The following is a 27,521-nucleotide window of genomic DNA, read 5'->3' on the forward strand; positions in this document are numbered from 1 at the left end:
GCTTAGACAGTGGTCTTCTTGATGTCTCAGTATCATCGACATGCTCTCATGGGTGGCGCTCAGTACTACTTGGAAGGGATCTTCTGGTGCAAAATCTTGGCTGGATTATTGGAGACGGCGCCTCGGTTAATATTTGGACGAGCCCCTGGTTAAGTTTGGATGGTCAACTACTTCCTATGGGCCCTCCCAATGAAGCACAACTGGAGCTCAAGGTGTCGGATCTTATCATTCCGGAAACAAAAGAATGGGATGTCCAAAAAATCAGACGTAACATACCTGATTATGAAGAGAGAATTCTCGCAATTCATCCAAGCCTAACGGGAGCTCCTGACAAACTCATCTGGTTGGGCACAAGATCAGGAGAATATTCAACAAAATCCGGTTACTTCACGGCTGTTACAAGCGAAGATGACAGACTGAACCTACAAGACGATCAACAATTCAAATGGAAAACTAGAGTCTGGAATATCTCCTGCGCACCGAAAGTAAAGCTTTTCTCTTGGAAAGCAATTCGAGGAGCTCTCCCTGTTGGGGAACGACTAATGGAGAGACACGTACCTGTGGATCATCGATGCAAGAGATGTGGCTGCTCGGAATCTATTCTTCACCTCTTCTTCCAATGTCCGTATGCACAAAGGGTATGGCAGCTCGCCCCGTTCACTACGGCATTGGATGTGAGCAGAATAATAGATTTGATGGCTAGCTGGGAGACCTTATGCTCACTTAACTGTCTCCCTCCCGCTGGTATCACTTCGGGGTCTCTTTTCCCATGGGTCCTCTGGTCGATATGGAAAGCTCGAAACAAATTTGTATTTGAAGGACACGCTGCGCCTCCTGAGGACACTCTCTCGTCGGCCATAGCCTTAGCTCGGGAATGGAGTCAGGACGTGAAGAAAGAGAGCCCAAATGCTCTTAGATCGCCTCCTCAACAACACCCATCCCCGCCTGGAACGGTTGTTGTTCGGTCTGATGCAGCCTGGTCCTCTGTTTCGATGAAAGCAGGTCTTGGGTGGGTTATTCTCGATGAAGCAGAGACTCGCTCCTTCCAGTCTTCAGCGAGCTCGGTCCTTTCCCCACTAGCAGCAGAGGGGTTGGCTCTTCGCGAGGCAGTGAAACAATGCAGAGGAGAGGGACGGAATCGGACCTCCTTCGAGCTGGACTCAGCTCAGCTAGTGAAAGCTCTCAACTCTGGACCCCTTTCCAAGGAGCTCTATTGCATTATCGCTGATGTTAACTACTTTATCTCAGCTTTTGATTTTGTTGCCTTTGTTTGGATACCTCGGGAGAGGAATTCCATGGCAGATTGTCTTGCCAAAAATGCATTGAATGTATCAGAACAAGAGGTTGGTGGTGCCTTAATAGCTCCCAACTAACTACTTTGGATTAAGTTAATGAAATGTGTTTCAAAAAAAAAAGGATATAATTTATCTTGTTTGAGAGTTTGCCATTAGTCAAACACTCAAATCATACTATTTATTACGGTATTATACTAAATCTAGAAAGTATACAATAAAATCTGGAAATTGATAAACAAGAAACAGAAGATTAAGGTACACTAAAAGCTAAATTGGAAAATTAAAGGACTACCAAAACTAATTGTTATTGTTTAGTGTGGAGATCTCTTGAAAAAAGAACAGAGGCCATAGTGCTGGTTACTGTTGAGTGTTGAGATCTTCACCAAAAGAGAAAAAGGATATGAGAAAAAAAAGAAAAACTTTCCCTTGTACCAATGAAACAAAACAGCTCTGAGTACTGAAAAAGCGTGAATTTGGAAATCTATTTCCCACTCCCTTTCACTTCGATCTCCTTAAGCTCAAACTTGAAATAATCCTCCCACTCTCTCTCTCTCTCTCTAGGCCTTCCTCTTTCGCCATTTCGAAATTGCAGAAACTCGCGCAACTCCGGGGGGTTCTCTTACTCAACTCTCTTCTCTCGTCTCACTGGTTAAAGACTCTCACTTTCTCATGCCCTAGCCTTCCTAGATTTGTGGGTTTCTCTTTGACTTTTCTGGGTTTGCTTCAGTTCTCCTGGAGGGAGCCACTAAGATTCTGCTGCAAGATTAGGGTTTTCTCGAGAAAGCTGTAATCTTTGTGCTCTACACTTAAATGGGTATCTGTTCTATGGCGATTTCGATTGAGTTTTGTGCTTTAGAAATGATTTAGCTTTAGGTGGTGGAAGATCTTGTAATTCAAAGTTTAGATTTTTTTTAGCTTTAGGCTGTGTACTGTGAAATAGAGAAGAAAGGCTGTAGTGTATTGATTATCCTCTGGCTATCCTGGAGATCTGGGATTTGTTTCATCTCTTATGTCAGATGAGGACTTTTTACCCATCTGATTCTTGTAGTAAAGAATCACATCTCAATTCCTTGAATCCACAGTCATGGCTTCAAGTTGAGAGAGGGAAGCTATCTTCCTCTGCTTCTTCATCTGCGTAAGTTTCTCTCTCTTTCCTCCTGCTTCCATTTGGTTATCTTAAAGCTGTGGAGTTAACCTTTTGCTTTCTTTTTGTAGTCCACTGTGCAGAGAATCCTTCATCAAAGTCCCTGAGCCACAGATACTGCCTCACTATAAGCCTCTTGACTATGTAGAAGTTCTTGCTCAGATTCATGAAGAACTTGAGTCTTGCTCTTTGCAGGACAGATCGAGTCTCTATCTGTTGCAGTATCAAGTCTTTAGAGGTCTTGGAGAGACCAAACTCGGACAGAGAAGCCTTAGATCAGCTTGGCAAGAAGCTACAACTGTCCACGAGAAAGTTGTGTTTGGGTCTTGGCTAAGGTACGAGAAACAAGGAGAGGAAGTCATCGCCGAGTTGCTTTCTTCTTGCGGTAAGTATTCTGAAGAGTTTGTGCCGCTGGATATCGCATCTTATCTCCCGGTTACTTCCCCTGAGGCAGCATCCGTGAAGGTGAAGCGATCTATTTCAAGAAACGTTGTGTTTAAGATAGAACAAGAGAGAATAGCTTGTGACAGAAGGAAGATTGCTAGCCTTTCAGCTCCTTTCCACGCCATGCTCTATGGGAGCTTCACGGAGTCGCTTCTCGACGAGATAGACATGTCAGAGAACCATGTATCCCCCTCCGCTATGCGTGTTGTAAGAGACTTCAGCGTTGCTAATGTTCTAATCGGAGTCTCCAAGAATCTTTTAATAGAAGTTTTGGTCTTTGCTAACAAGTTCTGCTGCGAGAGACTCAAAGACGCTTGCGACAGAGAGCTAGCTTCTCTGGTCTCCTCCATGGAATGTGCCGTTGAGCTAATGGACTTTGCGTTAGAAGAGAGCTCCCCGATCTTAGCTGCGTCGTGTCTGCAAGTGTTCCTTTACGAGTTGCCTGAAAGTTTAACTGATGAGCGTGTTGTGGAGGCGTTGACTCGTGTCAACAGATCTCATGTCTCAACCATGGCAGGGAAAGCTTCATTCTCTTTATACTCTTGTCTAACCGAAGTCTCAATGCGTTTAGATCCTCGTTCCGACAGAACATTGTCTTTCTTGGAGAAAGTGGTTGACTTTGCGGAGAGTGATCGGCAGAGAGTGTTGGGGTTTCATCGTTTAGGTTGCACAAGGCTGTTGAGGAAAGAGTACCGTGAAGCAGAAGAAGCATTCGAAACCGCGTTTAATCTAGGCCATGTGTATTCAGCAACTGGATTAGCGAGAATAGGTTACATCCAAGGCCATAAGCTTTGGGGCTACGAGAAGCTAACCTCTGTGATCTCCTCCGTTTCGCCGCCTCTCGGATGGATGTACCAAGAAAGGTCTTTATACTGTGAAGGCGATAAGAAACTCGAGGATCTTGAAAAAGCAACTGAGCTGGACCCGACTTTGACTTATCCTTACATGTATAGAGCTGTCAAGTTAATGTCTGAACAAAACGCTGAGGCTGCGCTCGAGGAGATCAATAGGATCTTGGGGTTTAAACTTGCGTTGGAGTGCTTGGAGATCAGGTTCTGTCTTTACCTCGGTATGGATGACTATGAAGCTGCGCTTCGTGATATCCAGGCTGCTCTTACTTTGTGTCCGGACTACAGAATGTTTGATGGGAAAGTAGCTGCGAGGCAGCTGAGGACGCTGGTCTATGAGCATGTGGAGAGCTGGACGACGGCGGATTGTTGGATGCAGCTTTATGAGAAATGGTCTAACGTTGATGATATTGGTTCTCTTTCAGTGATCTATCAGATGCTTGAAGCTGATGCTTGTAAAGGTGTTCTCTACTTCAGGCAATCTTTGCTTCTCCTAAGGTAAACTAAGTACTCAATCAGTTTCATCCTAAGGTGGTAACCATGATTCTAAAAACTGGTCTATGCATTATTTTCTTAAATCCGTTTTATACTACTCAAATCAGTTTAAACCATTATAAATCAATTTAAAATAGTTTAAATATGTTAAATTAAGTAATAATGTTAGTACAAATCCACAAATTGGTCTAATTTATTTTGTTTTGTACAACTAATTTTGATAATTCATCAAAATAATCTTAGAATTAAATCCAAAAACTAAAATATATTTTCTCTAACATTTGTGGTAACTGAGCATCTCATGTTCTTTTGACCAGGTTGAAATGTCCTGAAGCAGCTATGCGTAGCTTACAGTTAGCTAGAGAGCACGCCTCGAGTGACCACGAACGTCTGGTGTATGAAGGATGGATCTTATATGACACTGGTCACTGTGAAGAAGGGCTTCAAAAGGCTAAAGAGTCCATAAGAATCAAGAGATCATTCGAAGCCTACTTTCTCCAAGCTTATGCCTTAGCAGAGTCTAGCCTCGATCCATCGAGTTCTTCAACTGTTGTATCTCTTCTTGAAGACGCTCTTAAATGCCCTTCTGATAGGTTGCGGAAAGGACAGGTACGCCTCGTTCACCACCACTTGTCAGGGCTGGTCCTAAGATTTTGAAAGATATAGATAATTTAATAAGAATTTATTAAAAAAATTTAAAATAATTTGGAGGCCTATATATATATGTAATTTTTTCTTAAATTTTTTGGTAGCCAATGCTTCACTAGCCTATGTTCAGGTCCTGTACTTAGTACGGATTCAGAGTTGCTTTATATTGTTTGTTTTGTTTCTAGGCTCTAAACAATCTTGGGAGTGTGTATGTGGATTGTGAGAAGCTAGACTTAGCTGCAGATTGTTACATAAACGCTTTGAAAGTGAGGCACACACGTGCGCACCAAGGCCTAGCTCGAGTCCATTTCCTTAGGAACGACAAGGCTGCTGCTTATGAAGAAATGACCAGACTTATTGAAAAAGCTCAAAACAATGCATCAGCTTACGAGAAAAGATCAGAGTACTGCGACCGTGAGCTAGCCAAATCTGATCTTGAAATGGTCACACGGTTAGACCCTCTCAGGGTTTATCCTTACCGTTACCGAGCCGCAGGTTAGTCTTTAACTCAGTTCGTACGCTCTGTTTGTTTTTTTGGTCATGCTGAAGATAGTGTTTGGTGTTTGTTAGTGTTGATGGATAGTCGGAAGGAGAAAGAGGCGATTGAGGAGTTATCACGAGCTATTGCCTTCAAAGCTGATCTCCATCTACTTCACTTAAGGGCGGCTTTCCATGAGCACAATGGTGATGTTAGTAGTGCGTTGCGGGACTGTCGTGCGGCGCTCTCGGTTGATCCTAACCATCAAGAGATGCTCGAGCTTCATAGCCGTGTTAATAGCCATGAACCTTGAGTGTCAAGAAAGCTTGAGATGATGGTAAAGTGTGAACAAATTTGTATTCATAGTTGTAAACTTATATTCTCTCGTTACTCTTTATTTATTTTTGTTATTGTTTTCCTTAAAATCGGTATTATATTTTCAACCTATCATCTTAAACTTCAAATTTCTGTGGCCTAAAAATGTGAAAACAAAAGTACAAACAATGTGATAGACAGAAAAGTAAAAGTAAAAACATCGGATTTAGCTTTACAAAATCGATGCCAATTTATCATAATTTGACTCCTATTATTTAACTCATAAGCCACATTTGTCAAAAATACAAGTAGTTTTTTTTTAGCAATGGTATCTCTCCGTATAATGTATAATCTTTTGTAAATATTTATAAATTTAATAATGTTGAAAATTCAACAATTGATTAATTTATAGAAAATTTGTTAATTAATAAAATAATATTTATTAATTTTATAGAGAAAATTCTTTTAGTTTATAATTCTATGAAAATTAAAGAACCTATTTCTAAAAATATATAGACAAAATTAAAGTAATATTAGTGATTATAATATAATAAATTTCTATGGCATATTGGACTATCTAGATGACATAATCTTAAGTTCAAAACTTTAAATTACGGTCTCAAACATTTATGAAGTTGAAAATGATACAGTAAATATGTCTTTCGACAGTTACCAGTACTCAATTATATTTTTAAAATTCTATACAAGTTTTGAATGGATATTGAAAAATAATTTAGTTATTGATATAATATGTGTTGATATGGGTTTCAATAACATTTTAACTTCAATAAACAAAAAAAACTTGAGTTATATTTTAGTATAATCTGTTAAGTTATTTTTTTGCTTAAAACCTCTCACATCTAAAATAATAAAAATTAGAAAAAGAGAAGATATATAGAAAAAGACTAAAAGATACATAGATGAGCATTTCTAATAAAAATATTTAAAATATATAGAAAATTATTAATATTTTAATTAAATGAGTTTTTTGAAAAATGCATACAATATTTTCTCAAGTTAGATATTTTAAAGATTTTTGTGTAAATTTTTAAAAATTTAGAAGATTCATCCAATTAAGAAGTTATTCCTATTAAAAATGCTCATGTAAGAAGTTATTCCTATTAAAAATGCTCCCAAAAAGGAAAATAAACGGTGTTTGACTGTTTTCCTTGTCTTTTTTTTTTGTTCTTGTCACGGAATCTTAAATTGACAGAAAAGAACATTATCTATTTTTAGGGAAATGAAAATAAAGAAAATAGCGTGAGTGAGGGAGAGAAAGTGAGAAGACTTTGACTTTGTTTTGAAGCGAGAAACAAGGCGCGGAGAAATGAAGACGATGAGAAACAGCTGCAGAAACATATCACACACCCAAATTGCAGAAAAAAAATGTTCTTAATCTTAATCCACCAATGAAATAGTTTTTCTTTTGTTCCTCGTTAAAATTATTCAAAAATAAAATCTCCATTTCTCGTGTCACCTCTCAAGATCTGTTTCCTTAATTATGAGATTAAAGGATAAATCAAATTCGAAGCGTTGTTATTGTTGTTCGAATCGATAATCGCAATTGGGGGTATCAGATCGAAGAATCGGTTCTGAGCAACGTCGTCTCGAAACGGTGGAACGATGAACTGGGGAACATTGCTCAAGGACTTCAAGGATAAGGTCGGGTTAGCTGACGGCACAACCGCCGGAGACGCTTCCCGTGACCTCATTCCTCCGCCGTCGTCTCCACCCTCGCCTTCCTCGTCCTCGAGCTACGCCGCGTCTCCTCAACGTGACCTCACTTTATTATCTCCCACAAGGTAGGCAATGAATTGATTAATGTTGGCGTAAGCAGTCAATCAATGAGTCACTTGTTTAATTTAATAGCCGAGAGAGATATAACTTGGAGCTGGAGTTTAGGAGATACTGGGAAGAGTTCTCTTCCTCCACCTCCGAACAGGTTCGTTACTATCCATCATTTGTTCATTGATGATAATCATTTAATTTATATATTGTCACACCAGGAGAAAGAAGCAGCCTTGACTATGACTGTGAATACGTTTTGTACAATAGCGAAGCAGCATGCCAACATAGATCAATTAGTTACCATGTAAGCCACCCATTCGTAACCCTCCCCTTTTCTATCTGTATGAATTCATATTGAACTAGGAGATAAATGTCCCTGAGTCTTCACTATTAAGGGATTTTATACGTCACATATCGAGAATTTTATTTCAATTGCAGGTTAGTAGAAATACATGTATTCTCCTTTGTCATTGGGAGAGCATTTGTGACAGATATTGAGAAGTTAAAGATTAGCAGCAAGACAAGGTCATTGGATGTAGAGAAAGTTATTAAGTTTTTTTCTCAAGTCACCGAGGTTTGCCTCTCCTTGTGAGTATTAGTGAATCAGGACATGTTACCTTCTCTTCTATTTTAATCCATGATTTTGTTTTTTTTTTCCTGCAGGAAGGTGTAAGTCACGGTGAAAACCTTTTAACTGCTGTTGAAGTCCTTGTATCTGGGGTACCCTTTTTTACTTTTACTTGTCTTCCTTCTCTTGACCGAATGATTGACAACACTTAACTATGAGTTTTAAGTTTTAGTTGTTTACCAAAAAAAAAAAAAACTACTCGAGTTTCAATATTTGATAGCTAACTGGTAGTTACCCTCACCAATTTTGGAGGACGTGGGAAATATTTTAGGGTGCTGACTCTTTTATGGTTTGAATGCTATAGACTGTATTGGTTTATATACTCAACCTTTCATGTGTTTTCTTTTTAGAACATTGACAAACAATCTCTACTGGATTCTGGGATATTGGGTTGTCTTATACACACGCTCAACGCGCTTCTGACATATAGTGTAGCCAGTGAAGGTGAAAAATCTGTTAGTTTGGAAGAAAAGGTAAATATGGCAGATGTAGTACTCTTTAAGCTAGTCACTTGAGGTTCTATTTCAATGGTTTTCAATACAAATCTGACATATTTTCTACATTATAAGTGTTTCATCCTTGGTACTGGCCAAAGTGTTTACTCTGCAATGCCTTATCTTTGAGACTTTTAACGCATCCTCATTCTTGCAGGTGGAGGAAAGCGTTATCCATATCATGAAAGCACTGGCAAGCCATCCTTATGCTGCACAGAGTTTGATTGAAGATGACTCCCTTCGGTTGCTTTTCAAAATGGTTGCCAATGGTTCCGTTGTGGCTTTCTCTCAATACAAAGAAGGACTAGTTTCATCCCGTAACATACAGCTTCAAAGACATGCAATGCAGGTAATTTGTTGCTCCCCTGTTCTAAAAATTGGGCAATGTGTTTTGGCTGAAACAGCTGCGAACTGCACTTTAGTATGATCTTTGAAACTTGAGCGGATGTTGTGATGCTGAAAGTTTCATTATTGATTCCCTTTGGTGTCTCGTTCAGATTCTTGGGCAGCTTCTTGTCAATGATAATGGGAGCACAGCAAGCTACATACGCAAACACTATCTGGTATGCCAGTGGATTCTGTAGATAGCCTCTATGTGGTATACCGGTTCTTGTATCATGTATCGTAAGATGTGACCCTGAACATAGGCCAATCATATCGAGCTTATCTTCAAACTATCTGAGGTCTCTGTGATAAGAAATTTGGTTATCAGGAGAATTTAGTGAATTTTACTAGTAGAGCCTGAGACTCAAACTAATGATAAGTATTGGTTTTGTGCATATACTTTAGTTTGCAATCTTGGCAGTGCCGTATATATCTGCAGTCTGGTATTTAAGAAGGTCTCTTTTGTGTGCTTATAGTTATTTTACCATTCCACAATATTCCTTTTCTTAAATTAAGGTGTTTATATGAATGCGTGTCCTTGTTTTTTCTGTGAACTTAAGATGAAGGAGATCAGTAAAAAGTGTCACTGGTAGATCTTGTAACTAAGTACCACTTTTTGGATTCTGTTTAGTGTGAAAAAGTGGGCGTATGAAACGTTGCTTTCCTGATTTTAATTTTGCTTGCTCTATTTTACGTCTTCGGAAGTAATTCTTTGGCTAAATTCTCCTGCAGGTAAAGGCTCTCCTAATGGCTATCAAAGATTTTGATCCAGATTGTGGGGACTCAGCCTATACAATGGGCATTGTGGATTTGTTACTTGAATGTGTGGAACTATCGTACAGACCTGGTAATTTGGCTTAGAGAAATACACAAGAACTCAAAATATGTCAATGCCTGTGGAAAATGTAGCTGGATAGTATAAACATTAGGCAGTCATCTTCTTGCTTGTGGATTTTGTATAACGGCTCTGAGTATGGTTGCTGATCTTTTTCAAATTTGAATATGTAGAAAATGGTGGGGTCAGGCTAAAGGAGGACATACGAAATGCACACGGTTACCATTTTCTTGTACAGTTTGCCCTGGTTCTATCTTCCATGCCGAAAAATATGGTTTCTGCCTCCAGTCATTTATCTCAACACCAAAATAGTGGGTTGGATGACTCTGAACTACAGTCACCCCATTCAGTGAATAGTAGGCAAAATGATGAGTTTGGATCACAAAGTTTCTCCCCTTCACTATCAAGATTGCTTGATGTTCTTGTCACCTTGGCGCAGACTGGTCCCATTGAGTTATCTGGAGGAAGTACCTCACTACTGCCTCAAACAAACCCCACTGGGTATGATGAAACATGGGAACAAGGAAGTGGTAAAGTAAAAGACCTTGAAGCTGTCCAAATGTTGCAAGACATCTTTCTTAAAGCAGAAAACAAGGATCTTCAGGCTGAAGTGTTGAACCGAATGTTTAAGATATTCTCAAGCCATATGGAAAACTATAAAATGTGCCAAGAATTAAGGACTGTTCCACTTCTCGTGCTGAACATGGGTGAATTTCCTTCCTCACTGCAAGAGATAATCCTCAAAATTCTTGAATATGCTGTCACAGTTGTAAATTGTGTTCCAGAGCAAGAGCTGTTGTCACTTTGTTTCTTGCTTCAACAGCCAATCAATTCCGAGTTGAAACATACCATACTTTCGTTCTTTGTAAAGCTGACATCTTTTGATGTGCAGTACAAGAAAGTCCTATGTGAAGTTGGTGTTTTGGAAGTCTTACAAGATGAGCTGAGGCAGCACAAGCTTCTCATGGGTCCAGATCTGTATAGTGGTGTTTCCAATCATTTGAATCGGTTACCTAGTTCGCCTAGCTTCAAACAACACCTAGATAATAAGGATGCCATCATTTCATCACCAAAGCTAATAGAATCTGGTTCAGGAATGTTACCTATCTTTGAAGTTGAAAGCACTATAACGGTTGGTTGGGAGTGTATGGTCTCTTTACTAAAGAAATCTGAAGCTAATCAGGAAGCTTTTCGTTCTGCCAATGGTGTGGCCGTTATTCTTCCATTGTTGATCTCTGATGACCATCGTACTGGCGTTTTGAGAATTTTGTCATGCTTAATCACGGAAGACGCTAATCAGGTAAGTTTACATTACAGTAAAATGTATCTTGATTATTCCTGTTTTACCGTTTATCTGATGAATTAATCAAATGAGTTATATTAGTTTGGCTAGGTGTTTTATTCTTTAGATTATGCCGCCACTAGTGAGGTTTCTGTTGTTTCGGTATCAGAAATCCTCTGGTGTCTTGTAAAGAGTAACTCGTATCTTACCATCCAATCAGGTCCATCATGAAGAGTTACATGCTGTTATCGACGTGTTGAAGAGTGGAGTGGTCACTGGAATCTCTGGGCATCAATACAAGCTTCATCACGAAGCCATATGTGATACCATGGGTTCTCTGTGGCGTATTCTTGCGGTTAATGGCTCTGCTCAAAGAGTGTTTGGTGAATCCACTGGTTTCTCTCTTCTACTGACCACCCTTCACACGTCCCCGGAAGAAGCATGCAGGGATGAGTCTCATTTGATGGTTCACATCAAATTGTTCAAACATGTATTGCGCCTCATGACATCTGCAGTGTGTGAGAATGCTGTGAATAGGATGAAACTGCACAATGTCATTATATCTCAGACATTTTATGATATTTTCGTGGAGTCAGGTTTGATGTGTGTTGATCTGGAAAGACAGGTGATACAACTGTTGTTAGAACTTGCACTTGAAGTTTTGCTTCCACCTTTTTTGACATCAGAATCTATGGCCTCAGCTGAGATGGCAGAAAGTGAAAAAGCTAGCTTTCTTGTAAAAACCCCATCTGGGCAATTTAGTCCTGACAAGCAGAGGATATATAATGCAGGTGCTATCAGAGTTCTGATCCGTTCACTGTTGTTTTTTAGTCCAAAAATCCAGTTGGAATTTCTGAATCTTCTGGAAAGGCTTGCACGTGCCACCCCATTCAACCAGGAAAATCTCACGTCAGCTGGTAAGGTCTTATGTCTTAGAGTTCCTTGGGCTTATATTGTAATTAGCTAAGTCAACTTTTAAATCTTGTTGTGCACTCTTGTCGTCTTTACCTGTGATATGAATTATTATTGAGCAGGTTGCGTGGAACTTCTACTGGAGATTATCCACCCATTTCTTCCGGGTTCATCTCCATTTCTTTCTCATGTTTTAAAGATTGTTGAAGTTCTTGGGGCGTATAGGTAGTTAACATAGCTAAAATCTAATACATAGTCTTAATGTGACCAGATTTGTTTCGAGGCTGATCTTATTCAAAATACGGTGTTATTCTGGTGCAGATTGTCCCCTTCTGAGCTCAAAATGCTTTGTAGATATGGTCTGCAAATGAGGGTTAAGAATTCAGGTCAGGCGATAGTTGGTATGATGGAAAAGCTAATTCTCATGGAAGACACAGGATTGGAACATGTTTCGCTGGCTCCTTTTGTAGAGATGGACATGAAAAAAACTGGGCATGCTTCTGTTCAGGTGTCCCTGGGAGAAAGATCTTGGCCTCCTGCTGCTGGTTATTCATTTGTTTGTTGGTTCCAGTCTCGTAATTTTTTTGCAACCCAAGGAAAAGCAGCAGGAGAGTATGAAGCTGGTGGTTCATCAAAGACGCAGGTTTTGAGTGGGCAGCAAAGTGAACAAAATGTTTTCCGGATATTTTCTATCGGTGCAAGTAACGAAAGTCCATTCTATGCGGAACTTTATTTTCAAGAGGATGATATTCTGACCCTTGCCACTAGCAGTTCAAATTCTTTGTCATTTTCTGGATTAGAAATTGAGGAGGGCAAGTGGCATCAACTTGCTGTTGTTCATAGTAAGCCTAATGCTCTTGCCGGACTCTTCCAAGCTAGCATCGCATATGTTTACATTGACGGAAAACTAAGGCACATGGGTAAATTGGGTTATTCTCCTTCACCTGTTGGAAAATCATTGCAAGTAACAATTGGAACTCCAGCTACTTGTGCCAGGGTAAGCGATTTGACGTGGAAAATACGCTCATGCTATCTTTTCGAGGAGGTGCTTTCATCAGGCTGCATTGGTTTCATGTATATTCTCGGTAGAGGGTATAAAGGTCTCTTTCAGGATGCATATCTCTTACGTTTCATGCCTAATCAGGCTTGTGGTGGGGGCAGCATGGCTATCCTTGACTCGTTAGTCACTGACATGTTGTCATCGTCCAATAGCCAAAAATTTGAGGAAAGTAACAGACAAGGGGATTCCAAGGCAGATGGTAGTGGGATTGTATGGGATCTCGAGAGGTTAGGAAATCTTTCCTATCAGTTAGCTGGTAAGAAACTTATTTTTTCATTTGATGGAACATGCTCAGAGTTCATGCACGCGGCTGGAAATTTTATCCTCCTCAATCTGGTTGACCCATTGTCCGCTGCTGCTTCTCCTATTGGAGGTATACAATGATCCCATATAACTGTAGTTTATATTTTACATTTTTCCGTTTTAGTCTCAGTTGTGTTTCATTCTACGTTTCTCAATTATATAGGAATACCTCGTTTTGGGCGCCTGGTGGGAAATGCAAGTATCTGCAGACAAAATGTGATTGGCAACACTATCCGCCATGTGGGAGGAATGGCTGTTGTAATTGCACTTGTTGAGGCTGCCGAATCTAGAGATATGTTACATATGGCTCTTTCATTGCTTGCCTGTGCCCTTCAGCAGAATTCACAGAATGTGAAGGATATGGAAACATACAAGGGCTATCATTTACTAGCTCTGTTTTTACGTCCCAAGATGGCGCTTTTTGACATGCAATGTTTGGAGATATTTTTCCAGATTTCTGCATGCGAAGCGTTCTTTTCAGAGCCAAAGAAGTTGGAGAGGGGACAGAGTACCATTAGCATGTCACCTACGAAGAATGTACCTGAAAACAACTATGAGGATATTAGTCTGTCAAAGTTTCAATATGAAACTTCTTCAGTTGGATCTCATGGATATATGGATGATTTTTCAGGGCCCAAAGATTCTTTTAGTCAGTTATCTGAGCTAGAAATTGGAGATATTCCTGTTGAAACTTCAAACTGCATCGTCTTATCTAATGCAGACATGGTGGAAAATGTCCTCCTGGACTGGACTCTCTGGGTGACAGCCCCTGTTTCCATCCAGATCGCCTTACTTGGTTTTCTGGAGAATCTGGTCTCAATGCTTCGGTACAGGAGTCACAATCTTACAATCTTGCGCCGAATCAACCTGGTAGAACAGTTGTTAGTAACACTTCAACGAGGGGATGTGGAAGTTCTTGTCCTAGAAAAAATAGTTGTTCTTCTTGGATGCATCTTAGAAGATAGATTCCTTACTTCTGAGCTTGAAAATGTGGTTAGGTTTGTGATTATGACATTTAATCCACCCGAAATAAAGTCTCGAAACTCACCAAGGCGAGAGTCAATGGGAAAGCATGTAATTGTGAGAAACTTGCTTTTGGAAATGCTTATTGATCTCCAGGTAACCATAAAAGCAGAAGAACTGTTGGAGCAGTGGCATAAGATGGTCTCATCAAAATTAATAACGTACTTCCTCGATGAAGCTGTGCATCCTACTAGTATGAGATGGATCATGACTCTACTCGGTGTTTGTCTCACTTCTTCCCCAAGCTTTTCTCTTAAGTTTGTTACAAATGGAGGTTATCAGGGGCTAACACGGGTACTTCAAAGCTTTTATGATTCCCCAGACATATATTACATTTTGTTCTGCTTGATATTTGGGAAACCTGTTTATCCAAGACTACCTGAGGTCCGGATGTTGGACTTCCATGCACTAGTGCCGAATGATGGAAGCCGTGTAGAGTTGAAGTTTTTAGATCTGTTGGATTCAGTGGTTGCCATGGCTAAATCTACTTTTGACAGATTGATCATGCAATCAATGATTGCCCACCACTCTGGGAACCTTTCCCAGGCGAGCGCTAGCTTTGTAGCTAAGCTTGTCGAGGGAAATGTCGATATGACAGGGGAGCTTCAAGGAGATGCTTTAATGCATAAAACATACGCGGCACGGTTGATGGGTGGCGAAGCATCAGCTCCTGCTACTGCGACATCTATTATCCGTTTCATGGTTGATCTTGCAAAGATGTGCCCTCCATTTTCAGCTGTTTGCAGAAGCGCAGAATTTCTCCAACATTGTGCTGATCTTTACTTTTCATGTGTCAGGTTTGCATCACGTGCCTATTAAGTACCATGTAGTTAACGTAGATGTTTACACACATTTTTTATTCCGGATTCAAATTATGTTTCTCCATCCCGATTTATGACATAGATACAACAGATACAGGATTTTTCTTTTTGGTGTTGTAGTTAGTATATGACCTGAAAGAATTTTGCAAATTTTGACCAAAAGTTGGGCTGTGTTGTAGGGCTGCTCATGCTGTGAAGATGGCCAAACAGCTTTCAATAAAAACAGAGGAGCAGTGTCTAAGTGGTGGGGATGATAGCAGCGCACAAGGCGTTTTCTCTAACTTGCCTCAAGACCTGGACCAATCCACAAAAACCTCCATCAGTGCTGGAAGCTACCCTCAAGAGCAGGTCAGTGTGAGTTCTGAAGGCATGCCTTTACCTTCAGATTATGTGGTTGCTGATAAGGTGGAGAAGATTCTTACAACACCGTCAGGGGCTTCAGCAAAATCATTTCAAGATCGTGAGTATGTTAAGAAACTGGATGGTGATCGTGTTAGCCCTGTATCAGCTTCCAGTGAACTGGAATTTCGAGACTGTAAAGGTAAATCAAGTAAAATTCAGCCAACAGATTCTCAGAGTTCTGAATCCTTCTCGATGTTAGAGTCTCCCGTTGTATCTGAAAAATCAAGTCGCAAAGGCCCATTCACTTCTTCAACATCTCCGCTTCCATCGCATATCTCAGTTAGTGAGTTTGATGCATCTTCAGATCACAAGTCAGGTTCACAAGGTTTATCTGCTGCCCATACATTGTTTAAAATTAGCCCAAAACTTCTCCTCGAAACTGATGAATCTGGGTACGGTGGTGGGCCGTGTTCCGCTGGAGCAAGTGCGGTGCTGGATTTTATGGCGGAGATATGTGCCGACTTAATGACTGAGCAGATGAAAGCAGTACAGACTTTGGAAAGCATTTTAGAAATGGTTCCTTTATATGTGGATCCTGAATGTGTTCTAGTATTCCAAGGCTTATGCCTTAGCAGAGTCATGAACTATCTTGAGAGGCGTCTCGTGCGTGATGATGAAGAGGATGACAAAAAACTAGACAAAAGAAAATGGTCTGCAAACTTGGATGCATTTTGCTGGATGATTGTGGATCGTGTCTATATGGGCGCTTTTCCTCTACCAACTGGAGTCCTTAGAACCCTCGAGTTCTTGTTATCAATCCTGCAATTAGCTAACAAAGATGGTAGGGTTGAAGAATTCACTTCTTCAGGAAAAGGTCTGTTATCCATTGGAAGAGCAACCAAGCAACTAGATGCATATGTTCACTCAATCCTGAAGAACACAAATAGAGCAATACTGTATTGCTTCCTACCATCGTTCTTGACAACTATTGGAGAGAAGAACCTGCTTTCACGTCTGGGCTTGCTTGTTGAATCTAACAAGAGGCACCCCTCAGATGAGGAATCTGGAATTGATATCTCAACAGTTCTTCAGTTGTTGGTTGCAAACAAGAATATCATATTATGCCCAAGCAATCTTGACACAGATTTGAATTGCTGTCTGTGTGTAAATTTAATCTCTCTGCTCCATGACCAGAGGAAGAATGTGCAAAACATGGCATCTAACATTGTCAAACATATGCTGGTTCACCGAAGGTCTGCTTCTGAGGATTTGCTTGTCAGAAAACCACATCGAGGACAAACCCTCGATGTACTACACGGAGGTTTTGATAGATTGCTGACTGGAAATCTTCCAGAATTTTCTAAGTGGCTTGAGAGCTCAGAAGAAACTGTAAAGAAAGTATTGGATCATGGTGCTGCGGTTATGTGGACTCAGTACATAGCTGGCTCGGCAAAATTTCCTGATGTTAGGATGAAAGGCATGGATGGCCGCCGTACGAGAGAGATGGGAAGAAAATCACGAGATGTTTCTAAGTTAGACGTGAAACGCTGGGAGCAGTTAAATGAGCGAAGACATGCACTTGACATAGTGCGTGATACAATGTCCACTGAGCTTAGAATTGTCCGGCAAAACAAATATGGTTCCATACTTCATGCCGAGAGTGAGTGGCAAAATCATCTCCAACAGCTTATACACGAGCGTCGTATATTCCCGTTGCGTGTTTCCCAAGGATCTGGAGATCTTGAATGGCAACTCTGTCCTATCGAAGGTCCATACAGAATGCGGAAAAAGCTTGAACGATGTAGCCTGAAAGTTGATAGCATCCGTAAGTTACTAGAAGGGAAGTTGGAACTTGAAGAAATTGAACTACCCAAACCGAAAAACGAAGATGGCATAGTTATTTTTGATAAGGATTGTGAGCCAGATTTCCTGCTAAGTGAACTTTATAGCGAGTCCTTTTTCGAAGAAGCTGATGCTCTTAAGGATATTCCTTCTGCTAGAAATGGATGGGATAACGATGGAGGCAGTAGTTCAAGTGAAACGAGTCTTCATAACGCTCTTGATTTTAGTGCCAAGTCTAGTGGTACAATATCTGTTCTAATCAGCGAAAATACAGATGAAAAATCAGAGACTGGATCTCCAAGAGGGTCATCTTCTGGTAATATGGATGAAACAAGAGATGTGGAGGAAGAATCAGAGAAGGAACTGAACGACGATGGTGAGTATTTGATCAGACCATATCTGGAACATCTTGAAAAGATTAGGTTCCGATACAATTGTGAGAGAGTTGTTGGTTTAGACAAACATGATGGGATTTTCCTGATAGGGGAACTATGCCTATATGTTATAGAGAATTTTTACATTGACGATCATGGCTGTATCTGTGAGAAGGAATGTGAAGACGAATTATCCGTTATCGATCAGGCGTTGGGTGTGAAAAAAAATGTCACCGAAGGCTTGGAGTTCCAGTCCAAGTCTAGCCCACTATGGAGTACAAATATGAAAACCGGAGCAGTAGGGGCAAGAGCATGGGCATATGGCGGTGGGGCTTGGGGGAAGGAAAAAGTGCGTGTGACCGGTAACTTGCCACATCCTTGGCGTAGGTGGAAGTTGGATAGTATTCATGAAATTTTGAAACGTGATTACGAGCTGCGTCCAGTTGCTGTTGAGTTATTTAGCATGGATGGATGTACTGATCTCCTTGTGTTCCACAAGAAAGAGAGGGAAGAAGTCTTTAGAAACCTGATTGCCATGAATCTTCCAAGGAACCGCATGTATGTCATCTCTTTTTTTTTTTTCTCAATCAAGAACTGAGCACTATGCAGCTTACTTCTCCACAAGGCCCTCCAAAATCTTGAAGCTGCTTGTTTATTATGTTTGCCATTTTTTTCTTTATTGCAGGCTGGATACAACCATATCAGGATCAGGGAAACAGGAAAGTAAAGAGGGTAGTCGTCTTTTCAAGTTAATGGCAAAGTCTTTCACCAAAAGATGGCAAAGTGGAGAGATCAGCAATTTTCAATACCTAATGCATCTCAACACCCTAGCCGGACGTGGATACAGTGATCTCACACAGTATCCGGTATTTCCATGGATTCTAGCGGATTATGATAGCGAGAGTCTTGATTTGTCAGATCCAATGTGTTTCCGGAAGTTTGACAAACCAATGGGTTGCCAGACGCCTGAAGGAGAAGAAGAATTTAGGAAACGGTTTGTGATGTGCCTCTTAATCTTTGTCTAATGGTACTTATGATTGATTGTGTCTTCATCAAGTCATAACTGGATTATATTTTTTCCTTTTTACTTTCTCATTTCAGATATGACAGCTGGGATGATCCAGAGGTGCCAAAGTTTCATTATGGTTCTCACTATTCAAGTGCAGGCATTGTTCTCTATTACCTCATTCGCCTCCCACCGTTCAGTGCTGAAAACCAGAAGCTCCAGGGTGGTCATTTTGATCATGCTGATAGACTTTTCAATAGTATTAAAGAGACTTGGCTAAGTGCATCTGGGAAAGGAAATACATCAGATGTGAAAGAACTAATTCCTGAGTTCTTCTACATGCCCGAATTCTTAGAAAATAGATTTAACCTTGATTTCGGTGAAAAACAGTCAGGAGAAAAGGTAAGGTTAAGTAGTTCTAATGGGGCTTGTATATGTACCTTTTAGCTTATCCGTTCGTGAGCAAGTTCCTTGTTTAATTTCAGGTGGGTAATGTCTTTTTACCTCCTTGGGCTAGAGGGAGTGTTCGTGAATTCATCCGCAAGCACAGAGAAGCGTTGGAGTCTGATTATGTTTCAGAGAATCTGCATCATTGGATAGATCTCATCTTTGGGTACAAACAGCGAGGAAAGGTACATTACATGTTCTCCTTCTGGATCATTTGTTTCGTGAAATATTGAATCTTACATGTTCTCATTATTTTCAGGCTGCAGAAAAAGCAGTGAATGTTTTCTATCACTATACCTATGAGGGGAATGTGGATGTAGATGCAGTTACGGATCCTGCCATGAAAGCATCGATACTAGCGCAGATTAATCATTTCGGACAAACGCCTAAGCAACTGTTTCAGAAACCTCATGTTAAAAGAAGAACAGACAGAAAAATCCCTCTGCACCCTCTGAAACACTCGACGCATCTAGTTCCTCGAGATATACGTAAATGCTCATCGTCTATAAACCAGATCATCACTTTCCATGACAAGTTGCTTGTCGCCGCCTCAAACTGTTTCCTGAAACCGAGAGGCTATAGGAAGTACATAAGATGGGGTTTCCCAGACAGGAGCTTGCGATTCATGAGCTATGATCAGGACAAGCTCTTATCCACACATGAAAATCTCCACGAAGGCAACCAGATCGAGTGTGCTGGTGTTAGCCACGATGGGCGCGTTGTCGTCACTGGAGCAGACGATGGTCTACTCTCTGTGTGGAGAGTCAGCAAGGATGGTCCGCGTGGCTCACGGCGTTTACGGTTAGAGAAATCCCTTTGTGCACACACAGCCAAAGTCACTTGTCTACGTGTAAGCCAACCTTACATGATGATTGTGAGCGGTTCAGATGATTGTACAGTTATCATATGGGATCTCAGCTCATATAATTTTGTGAGGCAGCTCCCTGAGTTTCCAGTTCCTGTTTCCGCAATCTACATAAATGACCTATCAGGAGAAATCATAACTGCTGCTGGAACTTTACTCGCGGTATGGAGCATCAATGGAGATTGCCTTGCTGTGGTTAACACATCATCACAGTCACCATCTGATTTTATAGTATCAGTAACAGGCTCAACGTTTTCTGATTGGCTGGAAACAAAATGGTATGTGACTGGTCATCAAAGCGGGTCGCTTAAAGTGTGGCAGATGGTGCATTGCACTGATCCGGTCGGTGCTGAGATCAAATCTGCTAGCAACAGAACAGGATGGACAAATCTTGTGCCGGAATACAAGTTGCTTCCACACAAGGAGTTGGATTGCCATAAGCAACCGATCACAGCTCTGCATCTCACGGCCGACCTGAAGCAATTGCTGAGTGGAGATTCGGGTGGACGTTTGATTTCATGGACAGTTCCAGACCAGATACTAAAAGCTTCACTCAAAAATGCTCTCATAGCTCAGAATCTTAAGCATCATCATCTAGAAGCTAGGATTGGAATCTAAAGCAATCACTAATGGTAGATGAAAATCAGAATGTAAGACCTCAGGACAAACGGTTGGCTTTGTGTGAATCTCTTACCTCAAGTATTGATTCTACCTCTTCTGTTTTGCAGGTTTAATGTTTTCTTAAATCGAAAAATTGTGAAGCAACAAAGGGATGGAGAAACTGGTACAATAACTTACAGGCTTTTGTATTGAGAATTTGTGTAGATACAGCTAATAGGCAATTTGTGTAAATTAATAGTACAGTCCCATCTCTAAATTCTCAGATGAAAATTTTGTAACCATTTTAATGTTTTTTGTTTGTAGCTTAGGAACTTCTAACTTGAACAATGGCTTCAACATTAATGGTGATATTTCTGTTTTTAAACTGTAAACCAGACAACAGTTTCATGTTTTTCTGTTTTTAAACTGTAAACCAGACGACAGTTTCAGGTAATGGAGTCAGTGAATGACCTTGCACAGGCAGGACCGGCTCAATGGTGTCATGGACTCTAGGGCAAAAAAAAAATTAATTCTAAACAATTATTTTAAAAACAAATCTGATAGATATATGTTTTTTTTTCAAAATATCAGAAGTATTTTTAAAAATAAATCTATGGAAATAAAAAAAAAATTCATATAAAAAATTGGATCCCTTTTCTATTTTAATATAAAAATACATGTATTTTTTAAAAAAAATTGGACCCTTATGTATTAAGAAATAGAGGGACAACGGATTGGGTCCGGGGTGGTCCGCTCGCCCCCTATCTAAGCCAGCCCTGTGCACAGGTAATTAAGGACTTATCAGCTCTTGTGATTGACCAGAACATACTTCATAACACTTTTTGGTTTAAACAATTTATCTCACTAGAGCTCTCTCAACGAAATGAAATTGCACAATTAACATAGAAAATGTATGTCTCTGAAGTTCCAAGCAACTTCAAGTTGATAGGGGTATATGCCCTGAAAAGTCTCTCTCTGTGTTCGGTGAAAATCCAAGAAAACTCTTGCGAAACTCTATCAAAGAGCCAAGGAAAATCCACAAAGAGCCAATAACGATCCAAATATGATTTGACACCAAATATATATAATTCTGGTGAAAATAAGCTCTTGTGGCGATTCTATTGATGATGGAAAACTAGTAACTCCTAGTCTGGATTTATAGTGTTAGCAAGCTATAAATAAATCAGTATGTGAACTCGGATCTAAGAGTATTCACAACGGTTAGCACGGTAATATAGATATCTATTCTATTAAAATAGAAGTCATGAATTTTTTCATGTGTGATTTTTTTAATTTGGACTATCGTTTAAATTTTTTGTTAAATGTATTTTATTAAAACTAATAACACATACACATAGAATCTATTCAACTAAAATAGAAGTAATGACTTCTTTCGTGTGTGATTTTTTTTAAATTTGGACAATCCTTTAAACTTTTTATTAAATGTATTTTATTAATAACACATAGAATCTTTGAACTACTTTAATCATAATATATTCTTATATCTTTTTATTTTAGATATAAAAATATGTATTTTTAAAAAAATCTAACAAATCTGTTTGAAAATATATAAATAAGATCTTAATTTTTTAAAAATATATGTATATATTTTCACTAATTTTGTAATTAGTTTTGAAATATTATATATATATATATCTATGTCAATATCAATAAAGTTTAATTATATACCATATAAAGTAAATAAAATGATTATTTCGATTTATTTACCAAGAACATGATTGTAAATAAACAAAAGATATTGGTTTTGATTTCTGTGTTTACTCTAATGTATATATTTTTTATGCATACAAATTATTTTTTTTGTTTTTTGAAACTCAGTCTCTTTAGATGCATGGTGTTCTTCTATATTACATTTGAAGCGTAAATCATTTTTTAATAATATAAAATCATTTTTGATTTATATTACTAATGAAATCCATATCCCCTATATATTATTTGATGATCATTTAAAAAATTGTAACATCAATTTTGTATTAGTTACAAAACGAAGTTGCTGAGGTGTTATCTCAAAAAAATTTCTTAATGCTTATATCGTACCCTTACAATGATTTTGGATAAACCTTCGTCTAATTTATTTTCCCGTAGATAAATTTATTAGCATTACATTAAATAAAACAGCCCAAGATTATAATAGAAGACGTTTATATTAAAGTTTTATCTAACTTTTATATTTTAACAGATTGTTATAAAATGGATTATCCCTTATTATTAAAGTAAATCTATTTCATAATATAAGGTTGAGTAAAACTCAACCATTTAAACGAAATGATATATAAAACTCAACATAACTTGCAAGAACAAATCTGGTTGTATAGCCCTTCTGACGGTTATTCAAATTTGCTTCACCATTAGAATTAGAGTATTGTGAGCCCCTGTTAACTACTAATTAAGTATAATTCAAAGGAGAAATTACCTACACCGAATAGAATAGTAGAACATCCTGTTTTATGGTAAAATTGGTATCTTCCTTTTACAAACACATCTGTATTTCACAAACCGAGAATTAACAAAAATTTCACTGGTGATTTCTTTTTTCATAGATACCAAATTCAGTCTAAACCTAAAGCATAAAAACAGAACCATGAACCTCCGTCTTTCACTTTTGATGTTCTTCAAGTCGAGATTATAATCAATTGTTACACATAAATAATCAAGGTATGTTTTCAAAGGTTCATTGTTAGTAGGTCCATAACATTTTTTGATGAGAGAATCTCTATATCATTTGAATAATATAGTCTATTGAACTATCAAGTATCCATTTTAAATATATACTCGACAGTTAACTATAAACCGTGCAATTAACGAGTTATTTCAGTTTTTCTCTATTTGTGGTCGGTTAATAGTCTACATTATTTCAATTGAACTGACGGATACACAATGCACAATTTGGTCGGTATAATAATAGTCTTAGATGCGATATGTAAATTAGCGTGATATACAAATGAAGAATCAGTCTCATATGGTAAGTTTACTTTAATTGTTTCTCCGTTTATAACAATGTAGATACACTATTAATACTTGGCATATAGCATACAAAATCTTATTATGTGATATTTTCAAGTTGCCAAATATGTAATTACATATTTATTGATATTTTACAGAAATATTTTTTCGTTGACAATAAAAAGATATGGTTTATATTTTCAAATCTAACTAATAACCTAGCTCCTAAAATTACCGACAATATATTGTATAAATCATTACATCTCTAATTCTTACGATTAAAGGAAACAATAATGGCCAGTATGAATTATGTTGCCGATTTGAGACCATTCAAAATGATGGGGAATATTAGGGTTAAAGTAATCCAACTGTGGAAACGATGATGGGGAATATTAGGGTTAAAGTAATCCAACTGTGGAAACGGTACTCAGCTACTGCTGGTGAGAACATGTATGATCCTGACGTTAGGTCTTTATGCGATAAGTGATCTTTTGACATAAAAAAACTTCAAAAAAAAAGAATCATCCCAACAGTACAGTACACATATAGCATAATTAACAAAAAAGACATCATTGTATTTTGGCCAAAAAAATTAATTCGATCAAATATATAAATTTTAATTTTCTAAACAATATATTTTAAATAATTCTTATATAAACTCATCATGCGCAAGACGCAAGTCTTATCATATTTTTTAAACAAAGGGTGATTTCAAAGGTTTTATGCAAATATCATATCCAATAACCTTTGATTTGTAAGAATTTTTATAAATACCATATTCAATAAGGGAGGGTTTGGATAAAATCTAAATTTTTTTATAAAATACCTAATCCAATAAGCCTCTTTAATCCTTCATAGAAGGTCTAACTACCACCGGGAAGTTTTATAAACATTGATATATAATATAATTCAAACTACAGATTGATATGAAGAAGAGTATAATAACACGGTATATATGTTAACTAAGAAAAAACATGATCATATTATACTTGATCAAACTGCTTTCATCACATGACGCAATAAAATACATGAAAGGGGAACAGTAAGCACACTACTAGCCCACTCAACGTTAGCCCAAACTTCTTCATCACCATTCCGCTTCTCAAACGCAATCAAAGCACACCAAATATTCGTCTTCTCATGGCGAAGACGAGCATTATACACAAACTCGTCCCAAATTATCAAGAGTTTCCCACCGTAGTTAGCCATTTCAATATGACCACTACCAGCTCGGCAATGCCTCTCCAGTACCGACAAACCGTTGACCCTTCTCGAGCCATTATGCTTCATACCGTACCAAATAAAATTTGTACCAGTGTAACAGTACCTTACATAGTCTACCACAACACTAGACTCAAACATGCGTGCTACAACTTCCCATGTACCTTCTATGGTATCATAAACATCATACGCATCCCAATTGTTGCTTGAAATATAGATCTTTTTCCCCATCACTTCCACTTTCCTAAGTGTAGAAACACGTAGGAAGCCAGGGTCAGGTAAAGATTCCCAAGTTTGAGTGTTTGTATCGTAAACCTCACCCCAATTCTTGGATTCATCTTCGCTACAACCTCCCATAACGTATATTTTCCCATCAAGGACACAAGCAATGGGATCCTCTCGAGCCACAGTCATCATTTTGGGGACTTTTCGCCAGATGCCAGTTCCTAATGTAGTGACCGACAGATCGAAAGATGGATTACAGTATCGATTGATTGCGTAGCACTCTGAACCAACCTTACACATGAACGTTGGTGGACGACAACAATAAGAAGAGGGTATTGGTACTAACAGAGCATTCCCGGTAGACTCTTCCTTCTTCTCCAAGTCATTGGTTAGGGCTTGGTTAGGTTTTAACCAGAGACTGAACCAGGAAGGACTAGGACTTTTAGTGGGATAATGAAAACAGACAAGAAGGATTTTTTCACATGTTTTTTGAAGAAACCTAGTATCTTTGAGCTTGGACGATGAGATGAGAGAGGCAAAGGTCTTGCTGACTAGAGAGAGTTTAGGGTAGTACGATGGTGATATCCGCGCCATGCAGTTCAGAAGGATGTCATTTGGAAGAGAAAATAACGAAAGAGATGGATTCAAATTCTTCTTCTTTTTCTCTGATGGTTCCGATTCGGAGTTCATAGCTGCAGAGGCGGCCGTTGTACCACAAGTAGAGGGAGTTTTGTAAAACTAGGGTTATACTAAAACATTATATAAGTGCTAGATTTTTTATGCTAAGGCTCTGATTGGGGTTTGGCTTTAACAGCTTTGATTTAATTTTAAAGTTTTTTTATGTTTTTTTATTCATTAATAGCATAATCCTTATACACTAAGGAATAAACATTGTAATAAATATGTTCACACTACAATAGACACGTGACAGTTTTACAGCGATTTGAGAATTAACACACTGACGTGTCACGTAGAAAACTTCTCAACCAAACTTTACATAAATGTGTTCACACTATGTACTTTAAATTTTGTTTTTAAATATACAACTCACATGTAAAATTCCAAGAAAATTCACACTATCCAGATTTTTCGATTCGAATCGAAAGTCAATTATACATAGATTATACGTATAGGCTGAGCAAAATATTTGTAAATTTTATATTCGATTTGTTATCCGTTTTGATTCGAACTTTAAAAAAATAAGGATATTTGTAGCCCTATGAAACAATCAAATACTAAAATGCAATATTTGTAAGAAAATGAAGCAAATCACAAATACTAATATTTTTAGGAACGGATATCTGATCCGATCCACTATATGCATATATACATATATTTAAATAATTATATATGTATATATTATAGTTTATATATTTTTTACAATACTTTTATGTATTAAGTTTATCATATTAGGTATTAGAATTTAAAAGTTAAAAAATGATTTATTTTTGTAACGAAATATTATTATTTTATATTTTTTTTAGTTTTTTTATTTATTTTTAAATTTTTATTTTATTTCCGGATCAAACCGGATATCTGTAAAAATTTTAAAATTTCTGGATATCCGAAACATCAAATATTCGGGTGGCTACGGATCGAATCGATACTAGTACCTCTAAATACTCGGATATCCGATTCGTGTCAATCCCTATTTATGGATACAATTGGATTTTCTTTATATGAAAGAAAATTCACTAATTTCTAGGGTTATTTTATTTTCAATTAGTTTTATTTTTTAAAAAAATATCTTTCAAGTGTTATTTTGAATAAAAATGTCATTTAATATTGATAAACAATATCTTTATATATTTGCCAATCATTTTTATATACTTTACATACACATACATGTAGAAACTGACGTGAGTACCTATATAACTAAATATTCACCACAACTGAAGTATCTAATTCTCTTGAAAGTTGAAATATTTTTTTTAAATGATTCTTTCACTATTCACCAAATTGTAGTGAAATGATTTGTCTTAATATTTTATTTAATTATTATGTTTTATAATATGAAATCATTGGTTTGACATAAAGACTATCTAAAATTCATATAACGTGAAAACAAACAAATAATAATATTTTTTTGTTATCACCCTAATAATATAATAATTTTTCCCTAGTTGTATACTTATAATGAAACATTTAATATATTGTTTACTGTTTTTATGGTTTTGATTATTAATTTTACTTTTTCAATATTTAAAATAATACTAACAGTTTAAACATTCAAAATCTCTACAACCAACAGCCTAAACTAACAGTGTAAAGCGAAAGTTCATACCAATCGAACCCTAATTTTTTTTAACGTATTATACGCTAAATTTTGTTTAGAAAAAAAAAGGGAAAGCTACCTTTTTGGTTCAAAAATATACTTCCTTTTTGGTTGAAAAAATACTTACTTCACATAGGCCCAAAGTTTTTAGTTCGGTTCAAAT

At 37.9% G+C, this 27,521-nt stretch overlaps 3 protein-coding genes across 3 annotated transcripts; 2 read left to right on the plus strand and 1 right to left on the minus strand.

Moving 5' to 3' along the window:
* The first annotated feature begins 1,616 nt into the window (after positions 1-1,616).
* LOC106438687 (ETO1-like protein 1) lies at positions 1,617-5,816 on the plus strand. The gene is made up of 5 exons (XM_013879937.3): positions 1,617-2,430; positions 2,511-4,229; positions 4,544-4,835; positions 5,060-5,369; positions 5,445-5,816. Exons 1-5 carry the CDS (start codon positions 2,312-2,314, stop codon positions 5,663-5,665), a joined length of 2,661 nt encoding a protein of 886 aa, XP_013735391.2. The 5' UTR covers positions 1,617-2,311; the 3' UTR covers positions 5,666-5,816.
* Positions 5,817-6,926: 1,110 nt separating this feature from the next.
* On the plus strand, positions 6,927-21,058 carry LOC106438686 (BEACH domain-containing protein A2-like). The gene is made up of 20 exons (XM_013879936.3): positions 6,927-7,469; positions 7,537-7,609; positions 7,674-7,759; positions 7,894-8,029; positions 8,119-8,175; positions 8,434-8,556; positions 8,735-8,926; positions 9,075-9,140; positions 9,694-9,808; positions 9,970-11,096; positions 11,299-11,995; positions 12,113-12,215; positions 12,312-13,423; positions 13,517-15,173; positions 15,377-18,313; positions 18,441-18,749; positions 18,857-19,163; positions 19,247-19,393; positions 19,468-20,723; positions 20,802-21,058. The coding sequence occupies exons 1-19, from the start codon at positions 7,291-7,293 to the stop codon at positions 20,689-20,691; spliced, it is 10,647 nt and encodes a 3,548-aa protein (XP_013735390.2). The 5' UTR covers positions 6,927-7,290; the 3' UTR covers positions 20,692-20,723; positions 20,802-21,058.
* A 3,481-nt stretch (positions 21,059-24,539) lies between these two features.
* Positions 24,540-25,876, minus strand: LOC106385593 (putative F-box/kelch-repeat protein At4g39756). The gene has a single exon (XM_048776102.1). It carries the CDS (start codon positions 25,771-25,773, stop codon positions 24,631-24,633), a length of 1,143 nt encoding a protein of 380 aa, XP_048632059.1. The 5' UTR covers positions 25,774-25,876; the 3' UTR covers positions 24,540-24,630.
* Positions 25,877-27,521: the final 1,645 nt, after the last annotated feature.

The sequence above is a fragment of the Brassica napus genome, chromosome A3 (assembly GCF_020379485.1).
Source record: "Brassica napus cultivar Da-Ae chromosome A3, Da-Ae, whole genome shotgun sequence".
NCBI classification, from domain to species: Eukaryota; Viridiplantae; Streptophyta; class Magnoliopsida; order Brassicales; family Brassicaceae; genus Brassica; species Brassica napus.

Bases quoted from the DNA above. Each gene is read 5' to 3' on its own strand.
- LOC106385593 (XM_048776102.1), bottom strand. From the start codon at position 25,773: ATGAACTCCGAATCGGAACCATCAGAGAAAAAGAAGAAGAATTTGAAT.
- LOC106438687 (XM_013879937.3), top strand. From the start codon at position 2,312: ATGAGGACTTTTTACCCATCTGATTCTTGTAGTAAAGAATCACATCTC. The intron at 2,431-2,510 runs GTAAGTTTCTCT...TTCTTTTTGTAG, and splicing joins TCCTCTGCTTCTTCATCTGC to TCCACTGTGCAGAGAATCCT. The intron at 4,836-5,059 runs GTACGCCTCGTT...TTTTGTTTCTAG, and splicing joins ATAGGTTGCGGAAAGGACAG to GCTCTAAACAATCTTGGGAG.
- LOC106438686 (XM_013879936.3), top strand. From the start codon at position 7,291: ATGAACTGGGGAACATTGCTCAAGGACTTCAAGGATAAGGTCGGGTTA. The intron at 8,176-8,433 runs GTACCCTTTTTT...TTTTCTTTTTAG, and splicing joins TTGAAGTCCTTGTATCTGGG to AACATTGACAAACAATCTCT. The intron at 8,557-8,734 runs GTAAATATGGCA...TCATTCTTGCAG, and splicing joins CTGTTAGTTTGGAAGAAAAG to GTGGAGGAAAGCGTTATCCA.